Source organism: Suillus subaureus, assembly GCF_016647635.1.
Source record: "Suillus subaureus strain MN1 chromosome Unknown BJ212scaffold_17, whole genome shotgun sequence".
In the NCBI taxonomy this organism is placed as follows: domain Eukaryota; kingdom Fungi; phylum Basidiomycota; class Agaricomycetes; order Boletales; family Suillaceae; genus Suillus; species Suillus subaureus.
Window position 1 is genome coordinate 296,490 of NW_024538573.1, and position 14,903 is coordinate 311,392.

At 48.8% G+C, this 14,903-nt stretch overlaps 4 protein-coding genes across 4 annotated transcripts; 1 reads left to right on the forward strand and 3 right to left on the reverse strand.

Annotated features, from left to right (window-relative positions):
* Nucleotides 1–118: 118 nt before the first annotated feature.
* Nucleotides 119–1,737, reverse strand: BJ212DRAFT_1568673 (uncharacterized protein). Its single transcript, XM_041342010.1, is given in 7 exon segments — nt 119–390; nt 420–482; nt 552–593; nt 618–878; nt 898–1,131; nt 1,297–1,471; nt 1,527–1,737. 6 exon segments carry the CDS (start codon nt 1,447–1,449, stop codon nt 136–138), a joined length of 1,008 nt encoding a protein of 335 aa, XP_041192816.1. The 5' UTR covers nt 1,450–1,471; nt 1,527–1,737; the 3' UTR covers nt 119–135.
* Nucleotides 1,738–3,481: 1,744 nt separating this feature from the next.
* Nucleotides 3,482–9,010, reverse strand: BJ212DRAFT_1356039 (uncharacterized protein). Its single transcript, XM_041335687.1, is given in 13 exon segments — nt 3,482–3,964; nt 4,023–4,114; nt 4,171–4,345; nt 4,402–5,950; nt 6,008–7,042; nt 7,090–7,167; nt 7,187–7,396; nt 7,452–7,487; nt 7,538–7,669; nt 7,727–7,789; nt 7,839–8,000; nt 8,075–8,200; nt 8,259–9,010. The coding sequence occupies 13 exon segments, from the start codon at nt 8,863–8,865 to the stop codon at nt 3,694–3,696; spliced, it is 4,536 nt and encodes a 1,511-aa protein (XP_041192817.1). The 5' UTR covers nt 8,866–9,010; the 3' UTR covers nt 3,482–3,693.
* Nucleotides 9,011–10,462: 1,452 nt separating this feature from the next.
* On the reverse strand, nt 10,463–11,899 carry BJ212DRAFT_1447051 (carbohydrate-binding module family 12 protein; the record flags this gene model as incomplete). Its single annotated transcript, XM_041338349.1, has 7 exons — nt 10,463–10,489; nt 10,544–10,749; nt 10,996–11,212; nt 11,269–11,352; nt 11,410–11,694; nt 11,751–11,788; nt 11,839–11,899. 7 exons carry the CDS (start codon nt 11,897–11,899, stop codon nt 10,463–10,465), a joined length of 918 nt encoding a protein of 305 aa, XP_041192818.1.
* A 717-nt stretch (nt 11,900–12,616) lies between these two features.
* On the forward strand, nt 12,617–14,379 carry BJ212DRAFT_207556 (mannose-6-phosphate isomerase). Its single transcript, XM_041342638.1, has 4 exons — nt 12,617–12,968; nt 13,028–13,274; nt 13,329–13,775; nt 13,826–14,379. Exons 1-4 carry the CDS (start codon nt 12,819–12,821, stop codon nt 14,233–14,235), a joined length of 1,254 nt encoding a protein of 417 aa, XP_041192819.1. The 5' UTR covers nt 12,617–12,818; the 3' UTR covers nt 14,236–14,379.
* The last annotated feature ends 524 nt before the right edge of the window (nt 14,380–14,903 follow it).

Consider the following 14,903-nt stretch of genomic DNA (forward strand, 5'->3'; position numbering starts at 1 on the left):
AAGGTTTACCGACCTATTTGTTTCAAAAAAAAAACCATTGTAACATTTACTACTGTTAACGGCTTGCTCGACGAAAGTTAGGCATGTCGAAAGTTTGAAAATTGGAATGACGCATTTTTGTCTGACTCAGACTTGTTATTGCACTATTATTAAAACTTTGAAGCCCTGTCTACCAAAGGGAGAGAAACATGGTAACAGGAAGATGTAAAAATGGAAATATGATCGAGGTCTCCATATCATGCATTGTGCATTATCATCGTCTGCCTCCTTAAGCCACTTCAAGAAGGACTCGCTAGCATTCCTCGCTTTTTTGCTCGTCTCCTTATCGATGTACTTCCTGCTGACATGAGTACCCCATTGAGTCAATACGTCTTCTTTCAAAATGTCGATCTGGTACAGGGCCATGAGAATCCTGGGACGAAAGGGATAAGCTTTGGGTGAGTGAGTCCGACGAGGGACTCAATACCACCCAACAGAGCTGTCTAGTGTTTCTCGGAAGTGACCTATACATCGAGTCAGTAGAATGCCGCATACATTAGAAAAATGTGAACCTTTGCGGGCAGGGCCTTGTACAAATCGATCTCCTTCGCACCCTACGCGGTGAACAGCGTTTGAACAAGAACAAGGGCAGTCTTGTGTTTCTCCTCGACTCCGAACTCTTGCGCCCTCTGGTAGATGTGCATGGCACCAATGTCTGCTTCGCTCTTGTTCTGTTCGACTAGACAACCAAATTGAGTATATGGGCAATTCACATCGTCATCTCCCGAGCCTCCAGCAGGCGGAGTATGCGAGAGTCCGCTAACTTGACTATCCAATCTCTTGACGCGAGCCTTGACAGCACCTCGAGAGATATTAGTCGACGAACTACAAGTTTGATTCTGCGGAAAGCTCAGCGACTTCGGCTTTGATCTTCTTGGTAAGCTCGTCGTCGCTATCATCACCAGACATGCTGCCGATTTTGTCACCAGGAACTAACGGAGCCGATGCATGGACTCCACCACCAGTCCCATTTGTTTTGCCCTTGACACCCTTCTTGCTCTTCCTCGGGTTCTTCAAAATGAAGATGACGAGCTTGTGCTTCACGTCGACACCCGTTCCTTTAGCACAGGCTTTGAAAACCCTGACGACATCCTCAATGCGACCAATTTGAGGATGAAAAGGTCCATCTCAGGGGTCTTGCATGAATGACAGAGCACGAATTTGTCGATGAAAACGTCAAGCGGCTCTCGAAGGCGTGATGAATGCCGTTGACAACGATGTAGCGTTCATTCCTGTCATTGAAAGAGGTCTGTGCACCGGTTTACAACTGAAGAATTTGGTAAGGTACGTGGAAAGGCGATATAGGGCACGAGCGACATCCTTCATGTTAGTGAGAAAGAGTGGCATGCGGAAGCAGTAGAACTTGTCATTGACGTCACAACAAATATTCACAAATCCTGCGGAGGCCATGGTGGGCAGATATGGTTTGACGCTAGGGTGCAGGTTAGTTGATTGACAGCATATCGAAGAGAACGGAAACAACATACAATACTTGTGGACTTTTCCCGAGACAAGCATGTATTTGAATCTTGCCGAGATATTGAGTGGAGGTTGAAGCATGAGCTAAAAGCCTTCTGAGTAGGACAAGTGAGCAGACGAAAGCTTTGCAAGGAGACTTCAAAGTGGTTGTGGTAGATTAAGAACAGGCCTGGAAATTTGTAGAGCAAAATGACAACACCGAATTGATGACGGCTTTAGTCAAGCTTTATAATTATATATTCGATATACAGTTTTTAGCTATGATAGTACTATTGAGTGCAAAGTTTTCTAAACGAGTCGGGGATGGGCGTCTGCAGCACTGCGCATGATGCGCAGTGTAAGTATGGCGGCCAAACACAGACGGCTACAAAGATCGGATGTGTTATTTCATCGCTGGCGCGAACCTTCAAGTTGTGTAGAATTGCACAGGCTGCGCACCTTTTCATGCTTACGGTTCGCTTTCTTGGTGAGTTCGAGTCGAGTCACCGGTGGTCCGGTTCCAAGTGCGTCCACACCATCATAATTGCCCCCCAACAGCGTCGTGCAGTCTTGTACATCACTGCTGGTTTAATATTCCGTTTATGTCGGCTTGATCTGCCATTGCTGTAGTGGACCAAATTTTAAAACCTCGCTATGGATGCAGAATGCGTTTCAAATTCCAGCTGTGTCGGAAGTTCGAGCTATCATTTCCCCGATAATGTATAAGTAAGTAGTGCTTGGTCTATTTCTTTGCAGGGTAATTGGCTAATTAATGGGCTACGATGCGGGGGCCCATACACTTCAAGTTACATTTTGATTATAATTTTTGTTGTCAGAACGGCGATATTTTGACATAACCATTGCTTCCTTCATGGCATGTCATTCATTGTTTTTGGAACATCCTTGAAGGGGTCATAGATATGTCGCCACTCACCACTATGAAAAATCCCAGCACCGCTCACTGCAGGCTGTTCCCGTTTCATTGGGTTTCTTCTTCCATTGTCATCCCCGTGCCTCCATTGCTAATGGGTTTTGAGCGATAGGATAACCGCTAGGTGGCGTTCATGTCTGCTTTAGGCTAGCATCGGCACCTAGATGCCAACGCCTGCACAATCACAGTGACATGCATTGACAGACTGGTCTTTGCCCACGTCAGTACCCGCCGTCGCATTTATGTACTTCAAGGTCTCACATGGTATGCTATCGGGTTTCCCTTCGAGCAGTATAAGATTCAGGTACGCGCAGTCGGTTTTTATCGTGTTTTGTGTCTTTGACCGCCGCCTAAGGATAGTCAGGTTGTTGCATTCCCTGCCGCGGCTCACGTCACCTATGCTGTTTTTCCGGCTGCAATTCTATCTGCTACTAATTCGTTCGGTGACCCATGGAGGTATACGTGCATTCACATCTTAGTGCCTCTCCCAAACCATCGGATTGTTTCTCCAGTGAGACTTATGGGTGTCGTCCTAGGCCGCCACCAAGACTATCTAAGGTATAAATTCAGCACGATGGTGAGCAATTCCCCCACTCCACACAAATAATAAGACTAAGCCAGCCACTGCATTATCCATCCTTTTCATCCCAAAAATTTCTTCTCACAAATATCACAATGTGTCTCACAAAAAAGTGTTTCGAACATTGCACGAGGTGTGGATGGGACAGGCGGACAGGATTTCACCAGACCGAGGCATGCAATGCACGGCAGCTTTGCAACATTGCGAACAATAACAGTCACCCGGAGTACAATCTCATTCGACATTCGCGGAATGACATTGGGGCATACAACAGGAGCGGTACGGTGGATTTCATTTGGAGAAATGTGAGATCCTGTAGTCATTGCCTGTGGTGAGGGCTATGTCGGTTTCCGACGTTGGAACAAGTCATGTCTATTTGTATCTCGGTACGATGATAGTAGTATAGGTTGGACATATGAGTCTGCTTGAACACTCTGCATGTGTATCAGACAAGTCCACAATTATGTATGTACCGTCACCGTCGACGACGCGCATGATTCGGATTTTAACCTTGGCTGCTCCGAGTCCGAGTCACCATTTCAGCATGGATCGTTAAATTCATGAAGATCGAGAAGTGCTCATGCGATATGTACAATACTAATACTAGACAGCCTTTCGACGATACCATAGAAAGAAAAAAAATATCATGAAAAATAGATAGCATGCAGCCTGATCGTAATAATGGTCACGTAGGTGGCCATGTTCCGGTGTAAGGGCGTTCTCCCCACTTCTCCCAAGCATGTTCACCGATGCGGCGCACAGTGCCCTGTAGTTCCGCTTTCAAAGCTGACCATCCTTCGTGTCTTACAATCTCATACGCACTCGAAAGCGACCATGGAAATGAGGGGTAGGGCGGCGAGAATTGACGTGAGTGTCCAGGTAAGGGATTCAACTCTGGGTAGAGAGGATCATAATAGACAGTATAAAAGAGTTGGCGAGCTTGGACATGTGCGAATCTATGCAGACGGTCAACAGATCAGTGAGAAAACTTCTATACGAAGTGAAGAAACCTACCGCAACATCGCAAGGACGAAGATTATTTGGACCACAACCCCAAACAAAACCATACCACGATGGAAAGAGCTGTTGTCGCCAACGATAGCCGGCTGGTTGAGAGAACCGGTCAGATGCGACTACACCAAGTGCATACACTTTGTCTTACCAAAAGCCCGCTTCGGCCATTGGCGTCCTTAGCAGATCTGTGCATCAGGTCACGCTCTTTCACAGATTCGACACGAAGGGTCTGAGCCAACTGATTCCGAGCATGCCGCGCTGCCCTCGAAACTTCTTCCAGCTCTTTGAGGTGGCTCGTGTTCAAAGCGAGATCATCAGCAGACCTATTGCAGTTCCCATCAGTCAGCACTTTTCTTGAACCGTACGCTGGCGACATTACCTGTCCCCATCACTTAGCCCATCAGCCCACTCCCGGAGCGTTTGCCGCATCTGAGCCAAGGTTTCCGTGCGACCAACAGGTGAATCATGATGCAGGACTAACAACTCTTCTTCGAATAGGGGTTCAATCACAGGATCAATTTCTTCCTCAATTTCTCTTCCCATTGCATCGACAATACGAATATTACTCTTGTGCTGGGCACGAGGAGTGTGAAGAGTTTCAGCTGATGACAGCGAGCGAATCGCGTCTTTCGCATCCGCACGTCCGTCCGTAATATCCTGGGCATCAGCTGGTGTTGGAAGGTCATCAATCCTTTCCCGACCAAATGCATCCACAACCTTGACGACGGGTGATTTTCTCAGCGAACGTGGCGATGGTATGTTGGCACGAGATATGGGCGTTGTAGAGTCAGGAGTGACGGGCCTCGCTGGCACCGGATCTTGTACGGCATCAATGTGGGCAGAACCATTGGTTATTTTTGAAGGGACGCTCTCCGCCCATCGTGAGTGGCCATCAGGCAGAAAGTCAGGCGCAGATACGCGCCCGGAAGGTAAAGGTGATTTTTGATGTTCAACTTCAGCAGTTGAAGCCTCTGATTCCGTGACGTCAAAGCGTACTTTGAGAATGCTCTTTCTCCTTCCGATAGAACCAAACTGGGACTGATCTGCAGAACCATTCTGTCCATTCTGAGTTGTGGGTTGATTCGGGGTGAGCATCCATGCACCGGGGGGAGCCGGTGTACGTAGAGGAAGAGAGTTAGCACGCGACAGAGAAGGTATTGGCGTGAGCAGTCCGTTGCCTGCCGGAGTTTCAGTCTTCGAGTTCCACTCGGATTCAGAATTGGCTCGAGGCAAAGGCGTCGATGACGATGACACAGTCGGAGCTAACTCAGATGAAGTAGGAGGTGGTGATGTTTCCCTCGGGTGCTTGGGCGGTACGGGCGTAGCAGCCCACGCTCCAGGAGGTCTCGGAGTCTTCATCGCGGTGTAATTCGGATTGGCAAGACCATCCTCATCTGCTCGCACGGGTGTGACATCCGCCTCACGTGTCTCTACTTCATCTTCAGATGATGAAGGGAGAACAGAAAGATTGGAGAGGTCATGGGGTGGAGACGGGGTGCGGACGTCAAGAATTGAAGTGCTTGACGAAAGACGACGCGGCGGAGTTGTGAGCGCAACGGTGGGAATGACTCCAGAAGAAGATTCGTCCTGAGGAGCGGAACTGGTCATTGGCGGCGTTCCCGGAGGAGTAAAAGATGATGGCATCGTCTGCTCTTGAGACTGAGAGGTATCTAATGGAGAGTCTGGCGTAAGAGGTCGGAACGAGGTCGCTGAAGTTGAGGCAAGAGCTCTGCGAAGACGGGCTTCATCACTGGAAGAAACACCTGGTGTTTGAACAGGTGAGCGTCGTCTTGGTGGCGAGGATGGTGGTGATACCAGAACCTCTGTCTCTGTCTTACTGGGAGGATCCTCTGGGAAGGAATTCGAAGGTCGTGTGTCTGGAGTAGTCGATCGCGGAGCAAACTCCGACACGGATTCCTCATCGCTCGCTGTATATTTTCAGATAAGAAGGTATATTGACAAGCTAAGGGAAATACGGATCTTACCTAAAACCATATCCTCATCTCCAAATGCACCATGAATGCTAGTTCGAGGATGAATACTCCCTACAGACTCAGTAAACTCCATCGACCGCTTACGATGACCCTTAATGAACTTCTCCTCGTCGTTGGCTTTAGGAGTGGAAGAAGCAAAACTGCCGCTGTTGAAAAGACCATTCCTCTTAGATGTCGAGGGTACTGGAATCAAGCTTGACCTATTGACGCCCGAAGCCCGACTGGATGGGCACGAGCTTGGAGTCCGCGATGGCGAAGAGATGGTTGGCGCGCGGTGATGTGAGGAATCAGGCTCCTTATTGCTGCGTCCGCCTCGTGTAGGCGAACTCTCTAGATCAAAGGGGGGAAGCTGATGACTCCGCGAAAAACCCCAGCCAAATCTTGAAGCGGCCGCAAGCTTGAGTGATGTAGTATGGGGTGAAGCCTCACTCTCATCGGATGGAGGCGACGGAACTGCACTCTGAGGCGAATGAACTGACGTTGGTGCATCAAGCACTGAATCCACTTTGTCTTTGTGAGAATGCGACTTCACAAGCGACGGTGAGCCCTTGCGTTGAGCCTCCGGAGTGAGGTGAGGTAGACTAGACGATGCACGCAAACTCCTCCCATTCTTGCTTTGGGAAAGATGGACACTCGGAGATGTCACTTGATTTCCACTGCTGCTGTGACTATGATGCCTCGCTGTGTTCCATTTGGGCTGTGGCGAGTTCCAATTTCGCTCACGTTCATGCGTTACCTCTCGTTCTTCTTCCACTTCTTCTGGATCTCGTAATGAGTTATGACTAGCCTGTGAGCTGACAGGTGAGCTGGCACCAGATAGTCGAGAATTGGAACCTTGTCGTTGAAGGGATGCAAGCGTTGGTGTCGCATACGCTGTGACCGATGGAGGTCGACTGGGGTGAGTGTGGGAGTGATTCGAATGCGAGCTAAGACTTGAAGACGGTCGAGATGGTGGGTGTCGTTTATTCCATTCTCGCTCACGCTCAATGTAGCGATCTCTGTCAAGCTCAGCCATCCGATCACGATCTGGGGATCATTAAAGCGATGTGAAGCGGAAAGAAATGATCGCTTACGATCCACCTGTGAGCTCATGGAACCTGACCTTGAGCTCCGATCATCATCAAAACTCCGAAGTGACGCAACGCTTACCCCTTCTATGCAGACTTCTACCGCCGAGCGGTGAAATTGCTCCGTTCGAAAGGGACTTAACGTGAGAGGGCGACGTCCAAGGCATCTCTTGAGAGTGGCGTCGGTGGAACTCCAATGAGTGTTGGTGATGCAGCTCAGGGGTGACAGAACGTGATGGTCCTTTAGGACGGTTCCACTCGCGTTCGCGTTGGTGCATCCGGTCATCTTCACGAGAGTGGTATTGCTCTTTGACTAGATTACTATGATGAGCTTGCCTCGAAAAAAATAACAGCAAGTGTTATCTCACAATCAGCATCAGAAAGTGACGAGCTTGCCCTTGGCCCTGTGCATACTGTAGGTGGAGTGACGTAAAGGCGAAAAGGCATCACATACCTGGCAATTCGAGACTGGCACGCCGAGACTGATCATGATGTCGCAAACTTCCGCGTAATGAAAGGGAGGTACGGGACCGCAACGGAGTAGTTGACGGGCGACTGGTGCTTGGCCCGGACATCGGTACTGGTACTAATGAAACAACAATGAAAAACGTTGCGATAAGCTATTTTAAAAATGATTGCCCACCATCTTCAGATGTATCGAGATCTCCCATAGCATGCTGCATATCCGAATCTTGATCCAGGAGATCTGATTGAATGGTCAGGGGGATGCAAACATTGCAAATGCATGGCCTTACTAGAGTGAGACGCTAGCTGGGAAGGCAATTGGAAGGTCCTTTGATGTGAACTTGCACTTCTTGGAGGTGGTGACCAAGTGGAATCAAGCGGCCGTAACAAAGCCGTCGTCGAATCAACATTAGCATGTCCTTCCAAACGAGGCTCATCTGCAAGTAATGAACCTGTTTCGGAGGTTGAGAAGTAACTGATGCACTTCAATTAGGTGCACTCATCACAATAATCTAAATAAGCTGACCGTCATACACCGCTGTAGGTAAATTTTGATCGAGGAGCCGCGAGTGGGAAGACAGACGTGCACGAAGGGTATCAAACGTTGCTGCATGAGAAGACCGAAATGACGATTCGGACCCTTTGCTGGATTCTTTGATACGTATTATGATGAGATCCCAAAGATGATGAAGTAAAGGGAATTGACGCACTTGGTTTATCAACCTCGTCATCACTGAGACTTTTTCTTTTACCCTTATGCTGTTCCCTTTCACGGTCGACAACAGGGGTAATGTCCATCTCACTCGTGTCAAAACTGGCTCTACGCGGTCTCGATTTCTGTGGCGTGTCCCCAGGCTCACGTCTAGCACGAGAAAACAAATCCTTCAGACTGTCCCGAGTAACGCTTGGAGTGGCAGGTGTAAAGCGAGATGACACAGAGCCAGCGCCATCTTCTGACAGTTGTGCAGAGGGTCTTGTAGGAAGCGAATTTCCGTTGGGCGAATCCAATGAACGTGCTAGCAAGGCGCGGAGGCGAGCTGCAGCAGTCTCGGAGGGTGCCACGGAAGAAGTAGATGGTCCAAATTCTGAATTTGGACCATAGCTATTTGAAAAAGAAGCAATATTCCTGAGTGGCATACGAGGGGTAGGCTGATTGTCGTCTTCATCATCGACAACATTGAGCTGTGATCGCGCGGAGGAAGGGACTGCGACTGGGGTAAAATCCATATCACTACTATCTTGAACACGAGAACTCGGTGTATGGCGATTGAGCCTTAGACGAGGCCTTGAGAGTGAATTTGATGAAGGCGTGTCCATGATCGGCGACCTCGTCGGCCAACTGGCGCGTGAAGCGTGTTTCCAGCGTGTACGACGCGCTATTGTGAGCTTGTGATAAATTAGGAAATAAATTCTATTAAGAGACTCTTGCCAAACAAAACAAAACGCTTTGCGGGCACATGATTTATACTTACTGACACTCTGCTAATGACAACGCTCACCTTTTTGCAGAGCAGCACTGGCGAGCAACTAGGCACTCCCATTTCAATGGTAACAAAGCCAATGTCTCCGCAAAGTATTGTGCCAGTTACTATGCACAAAGGCGACCTCCACGGAAGCTGAATGCTTTACTCTGCAGGTTGCCTTGCATACCATAACCCCCGATCATGGTGGTGAAACGAGATTCGGCTCTGTCGTACTCGCTTGCGGGGTGCATACGCAACCATAACATTGAGTCCCCCCGCGAGGTCATCTGGTTGCTCTGATCAATAACACCTTTGTAGATAACGTCCCAACGGACAGTTTCGGGATTCTGTCCCCCGTGCATCTGTCAAATGGCTTTCATGATATGCGTTACGTCGGAGAATATACCTTCGCAAAATGCTACCTCTACAAGCCCTTGAAGTACGTCCTGGCGGTATCACCAACACATGCGCATTGCAAGAGGTTTTCTATATTCATCTTGATCTGGACAATGTCTTCCCTGTTATACAACTTGGCCCGTCACACGGTGCCAAAGCCTGGAGAGCACCCCAAACTTGACTTTCCGTGGTCTTCACAACAAGTTCGCCCGCGGAAGCTGTGAATGCTTACATCCGGGTATTATCCAAAAGATTCAACGCTCGACCTTCATTATACACCGTGGCGGAGTTGGTCGGTCGGTCAGCGGCTGACGCCGCCAACTTAATTTCGCCGGAGCGTTTACCAGAGGCAATCCGGAGGAACTTTCGTTATGCACCTACTTACTTTGAACTGTCATGCACCTAAGGGAACGACTACCTTCGAGAGCTGGCTTAGGGGGCACCATTATACATCAATGTAACATCATGTATCATGTCCTGCACGAGCCACACTCTACGATACTTAGACACGCCGCCTGGTACAATTCATGAAGCCTATTATCCGGAAAGCCCTGCTGAATCGATAGTGACTAGATCAGCCCATTCATACCAAGGCAGTGGTTTCTCCCCTCGGGACGTCTTTCGTCAACCTTTCACGCATATTCATCGCTTCCAGAGGTCACTGATTTCTCCAACGAACGAGATGTTCGCGAGAGCTCGACGCTGAAGAAGATAGTTAGGTCTTTTTCCCGTCTTGTCTTTTCCTTATGAATCCTTTCCCTTGTTCTATATCGTCGTCATTTCGTTCGAATCCAGCTGCTGATTGAAGAGGTCCAATAACCTAGTAATGTGTAGCCAGTCTCCTGACAGTCGTCAGCTGGTCACACTGTTTGCTGTACAACGATATAACAGCAGGCCACTGATGAAAAAGCGAGAATCTACGATTCTCCAGTACCTCAAAGAGAAACATTCAAAACGGTTCTCGAAAAGCAAACTTATTACATTGGCAGAACTAATCGTTGCGTCTTACAGCCAACCCAACGCTGCTAATTCATATCTTCTTTCAACACGTTCTATCAGTTGTAGCAAAGCACCGCGTACTCCTGCAGTCCCATATCAAATTAGATCATGTCAACTCTGCTAGCATTTATACTCACCTTGACCTTCTTCTCTGTGGAGTCGTAAGGGATGAAGCAACCATCGCCGAACGACTCGCACGCCTTCCCTGGGTGCACGGCTCCATGGTAAGGAGCTTGGGCAATGTACTGAGGAGCACCTCCAGGCTCCCGGCCACCTTCAACAGGCCGAAGTCCATTGAGAGCTGCCAAGTTGAATTGGCCGGAAACGTTAACCCATCGCACGGCTTGAGAGTTCCAACAAGGATTTCATATGTATCAAGCTTTTCCAACGAGTTCAGCAGATGCTAACAGCCCAGTTTGGTTTGCGCTTACGTGGATCTCTTCCTTCTTGAAGCCGATCACAGCTCCTTTTTTGAACACAGAGCATGCCTTTCCAATCACTGGAGTAGACATCATTCAGTCAAAATTACGAATAGCATCACTCGAGACGTACTGAGACCACCCTATAAGAATCACAATAAGTGGCCGACCAGTAACAAAGGCTGTCAGACTTGCCTCGCAGAAAGCACGGCAGATATACAAAGGCGCGCCGCGCTCAAATCCACCTTCGATAGCATTCGATGGGATATTCTTGCCCTGATTGAGGACCCATGCTACTGGATAGGAGTAATTTCCGCTTCGGAAAGCCTGGGTACGTTGCTCTGCATCACGGAGCCAGTTGCCTCGCGACCAGGCTTGCGCCTTTTTCTGAAGGAAACCGGAATGTCAGATCTGTGTCAAGCCATGATGAACACTAAGTATACCTCCTCCTCTTTCTTGCTGTGTTGATTGTGGGCAAAAACGCCAGCAGCAAGGGCACCGACACCGGCCAGGATGCCCCCTCCGATCTAATAGAAAAGACGCATGTGATGATGTGAGCAGTCTATACGAGGGAGAAAGCATACCTCGAGCTCTTTCTTCCTTTTGTCGTCAATGTTGAACCAGCTCGTCTGACTCTGCCCATGAGTCGATTGGATGCCGCCTTGAGGGGCATGGTAAGGTTGTTGTTGTTCTTGTTGCTGCTGCTGCTGCTGCTGCTGAGGAGGAGGTTGGTCGTATGATGGAGTGTACGGTTCGGACTTGCAGTCTCCGCCCCACTGACCAGATTGCTCATGATGGGGGCTGCGGTGGCAATCGCCATCTTCCATGCGTCCCCATAGGGCAGGTGTCACGGGCGGAGTCCAGTCACTCTGCAGGCGAAGCTCGTTGGTCAGTCTGGTAATGAGTAGCACTGACAGCGGGTTACCTGAGATCGGTGAGGCTGAATGATCTTGTACTGGACACCTGCAGGGGATGGATCTATGACTCCGAGTAAAAGGTGGATGGAAACGGACCTTCATAAAGGACCCTTGAACCGTCATAGTACTGGGTTCCAGGTTGCCAGTTATCAATCATGTTGTGCTAGAGTCTATACAAAGTTGACAATTGGAGTAGGGTTGTTTGTGTCGCCGTCAGTGGGCTTATATCCCCCTGGAGACGTTTCACTTTGCGCCGGAGATGACGATGCCATCTCCAAATGATACCTGTTGGAGACAGTGAAGCTTGGAGGTCTTGGCTGACTCCCAGATTTGTGCATGAATGGGCGCATGTGATCCTTTCAGGATCAGGCTTGATCATTGGTGGAAAACTCCAAGTATCGACGGGCGGACCTGACCAGCTGTCCATTATCTGATTTCCACGAGGCAAGATGACAAGGACTAAGAGATATGATCGTGGCATGGGTTGGCCTCGAGGCACACTAGATAGTATGGAAGACACTTGCATTTGTCGTGGAGTACCTCCTTCTCTGATCGTGCAATGGCATCGAGCGGGTGGGCCCTTCCGAACCACAAGAAATTTCAAGTCTCCAGTGACTCGTGAGGCAAGAGGATTGATCATCGGAGGTCCTGGCAGCGTTCAAGGATATTAACGAGAGTGAAGATTTAACTCATGGATCGTTTATGGCACATTGTTACCAGCAACTTGTTTCCACCCCGGACCCAATGAAGGGATCTCAACTCTACTGAACTGCTTCTTCCTATCATTACCGTGATCACGGTCCCCGGAAGAAAGTTATAATCGAGGGTTCAAATGACGCCGTCTTATCAGGTCATTCCATTCTCCAGAACCGAATTTCAGAGCACGAACGGAAAAGCACAACCTTTTTAAAGTCTCATGGATGCGAAAAGATGAACGCACGTTCACCTACTTATATACGTAACCTCCACGGGCTCCTGGGCCAAAGTACCTAACATTTCACCTCGTACCATCTCAGGCTCCTGGTCAGGGTACCTATTATACCACCACCATCGATAACGATCAATCTGTATTCACGATGAGTACAATCGAGCCAGTTTTCCGCATCATTCCCACTATTCAGAACTACGATTGGGGAAAGGTGGGAAAGGACTCCAAGGTTGCGGAATTTGCTTCTGGGGCCGGAATACGTGGATTTACTTTGAATCAATCAGTTCCTTACGCAGAAGTAGGTGGTCTAGAAGCGCGGTCTGCAGCAGATCTGACCGATGGGCGTGCAATGACCAGCTTTGGATGGGCACGCATGTGAAATCGCCTTCAGGAGTGGTTGATAGGAAGCAGAACCTTACCCAGATTTTGACTGAGAACCCAGGCTTGATTGGGGACCAGGTATCTCGGCGGTTCGACACGACAAACGGAAACCTCCCTTTCTTATTCAAGGTCTTGGCCATTGGCAAGGCCCTGAGTATACAAACACATCCTGACAAGAAGACATCAGAAAAACTCCATGCCGAGCAACCAACAATTTACACTGGTGAGCGTTCCTGTTGACGTCACCCTTGAGTCCTCACGCATAAGTTCTGCGAAGATCCGAACCACAAGCCTGAGATGGCCTTGGCGTTGACGGATTTCAAGGCGCTGTGCGGTTTCATGCCGATCGCAAGGATCGCTGAATACGTCAAAGCCGTTCCCGAATTCAATTCACTCATCGATCCGTCTATCGTGACAGAATTCTTGGACTGTACCAATCTGTCTGAGTCGGAGCAGAAGGCAGTCCTTAAGAAGCTCTTTACAGCACTCATGACCTCTGACGTTTCCAATATCACAACACAACTTCGGACACTCGTTGCGCGTTACCAACGCGGAGGTCAAAGACCTTTAGAAGAGGATGTCAAGGACCTTGTCCTGACATTGAATGAGCAATATCCCGGGGACGTCGGAGTATTCTGCGCATTTATGCTGAACTACGTCCGAATGACTCCTGGGCAGGCTATTTTCCTGGGAGCTGGAGAGCCCCATGCTTATGTTGAAGGCGGTATGTCTTCCCCTGTTGGTATTCAGCTCATTTTAATAATGATTTGGAAGATATCATGGAGTGCATGGCCAATTCGGACAATGTCATTCGCGCAGGTCTTACCCCTAAGCCCAAAGACATTCCCAATCTTGTTTCGGTTTTGACCTATACGCCATCAGATTGGCAGAAGCATATGGTCAAACCGGTTGACATCGCACCACGCACTCACAAATACGATCCTCCAATCCAAGACTTCACTGTTCTCCAGGTCAAGACCCAAAAGGGCGAGACTGAAACTCACGACGCTATTTCAGGTCCTTCAATCGCAATCGCCACCGAAGGTTCTGGTCGGGTAAGCTGGAGTGGCGGCGAGTTAGATTTACAGGCTGGAAGCGTCATCTTCGTGGGAGCTGACACCAAAATAAATTTCACTACCGGAGACTCCAACTTGGTTGTATTTCGTGCATATGTCACAGCCTAGCTCGGTAATAGCACCACTAGCAGGACGGAAAATTGATGTTTGAGTGTCCAGTGTCCACAACAGTTCCATCCTGGACAAAAATAACAACCGATACCATTAATATTAATACGACAGAAGCTTTAATCTTTTACACTGTCCGCCGCGGTATGCTGAAGTGGAGCCCAGTCATCAGGGTGTAACTATTCTAAATACCAAAATCCATCTTGAAAATATTTATCACTGTTATCGAGTAGCAATTCCCTAGATGTAGAGCGCACTGATCAGTCAATCAACCAATACTCGCAGTGTTAGACAGGGCAAATTTTCCGAGAGTCGATGGGAGGAGTGCATTCCATAGCAAAGTTTCTAAAGCTGATGGTGAAGCCCAAAAGGAAAACAACAGGTTTATCAGTGAATTGTTGCAAACAAATGTTCGTGATGTCTGAGGCCGCCAGTTTGAACTGACTATATGACATCCTATCACTGTCCATTGTGCGATGGCTATTCTTTAAACAAATCCTGGCTCACGCCACTTGATCGCGGCGAGGTTGATGAAGGAAGTGAAGAAAAAGTGAGCATTCCATCGACATCCACAAACGTTGGATCAACGGTCCGAAGTTGGCTTGCTTACATAAACTTGTCCCTGAAAATGGTGTCCATATGCCGCTGCGGCTCAAAAGCAAGTGCTT

Coding starts and splice junctions, on each gene's coding strand:
- BJ212DRAFT_1568673 (XM_041342010.1), bottom strand. CDS start 1,449: ATGGCCTCCGCAGGATTTGTGAATATTTGTTGTGACGTCAATGACAAG. Junction 1,132..1,296: donor AATTCTTCAGTTGTAAACCG/GTGCACAGACCT, acceptor GGTCGCATTGAG/GATGTCGTCAGGGTTTTCAA. Junction 483..551: donor ACAAGGCCCTGCCCGCAAAG/GTTCACATTTTT, acceptor GAGAAACACTAG/ACAGCTCTGTTGGGTGGTAT.
- BJ212DRAFT_1356039 (XM_041335687.1), bottom strand. CDS start 8,865: ATGGACACGCCTTCATCAAATTCACTCTCAAGGCCTCGTCTAAGGCTC. Junction 7,043..7,089: donor CATGAGCTCACAGGTGGATC/GTAAGCGATCAT, acceptor AATGATCCCCAG/ATCGTGATCGGATGGCTGAG. Junction 5,951..6,007: donor AGATGAGGATATGGTTTTAG/GTAAGATCCGTA, acceptor GAAAATATACAG/CGAGCGATGAGGAATCCGTG.
- BJ212DRAFT_207556 (XM_041342638.1), top strand. CDS start 12,819: ATGAGTACAATCGAGCCAGTTTTCCGCATCATTCCCACTATTCAGAAC. Junction 12,969..13,027: donor AATCAGTTCCTTACGCAGAA/GTAGGTGGTCTA, acceptor TGCAATGACCAG/CTTTGGATGGGCACGCATGT. Junction 13,776..13,825: donor CCATGCTTATGTTGAAGGCG/GTATGTCTTCCC, acceptor ATGATTTGGAAG/ATATCATGGAGTGCATGGCC.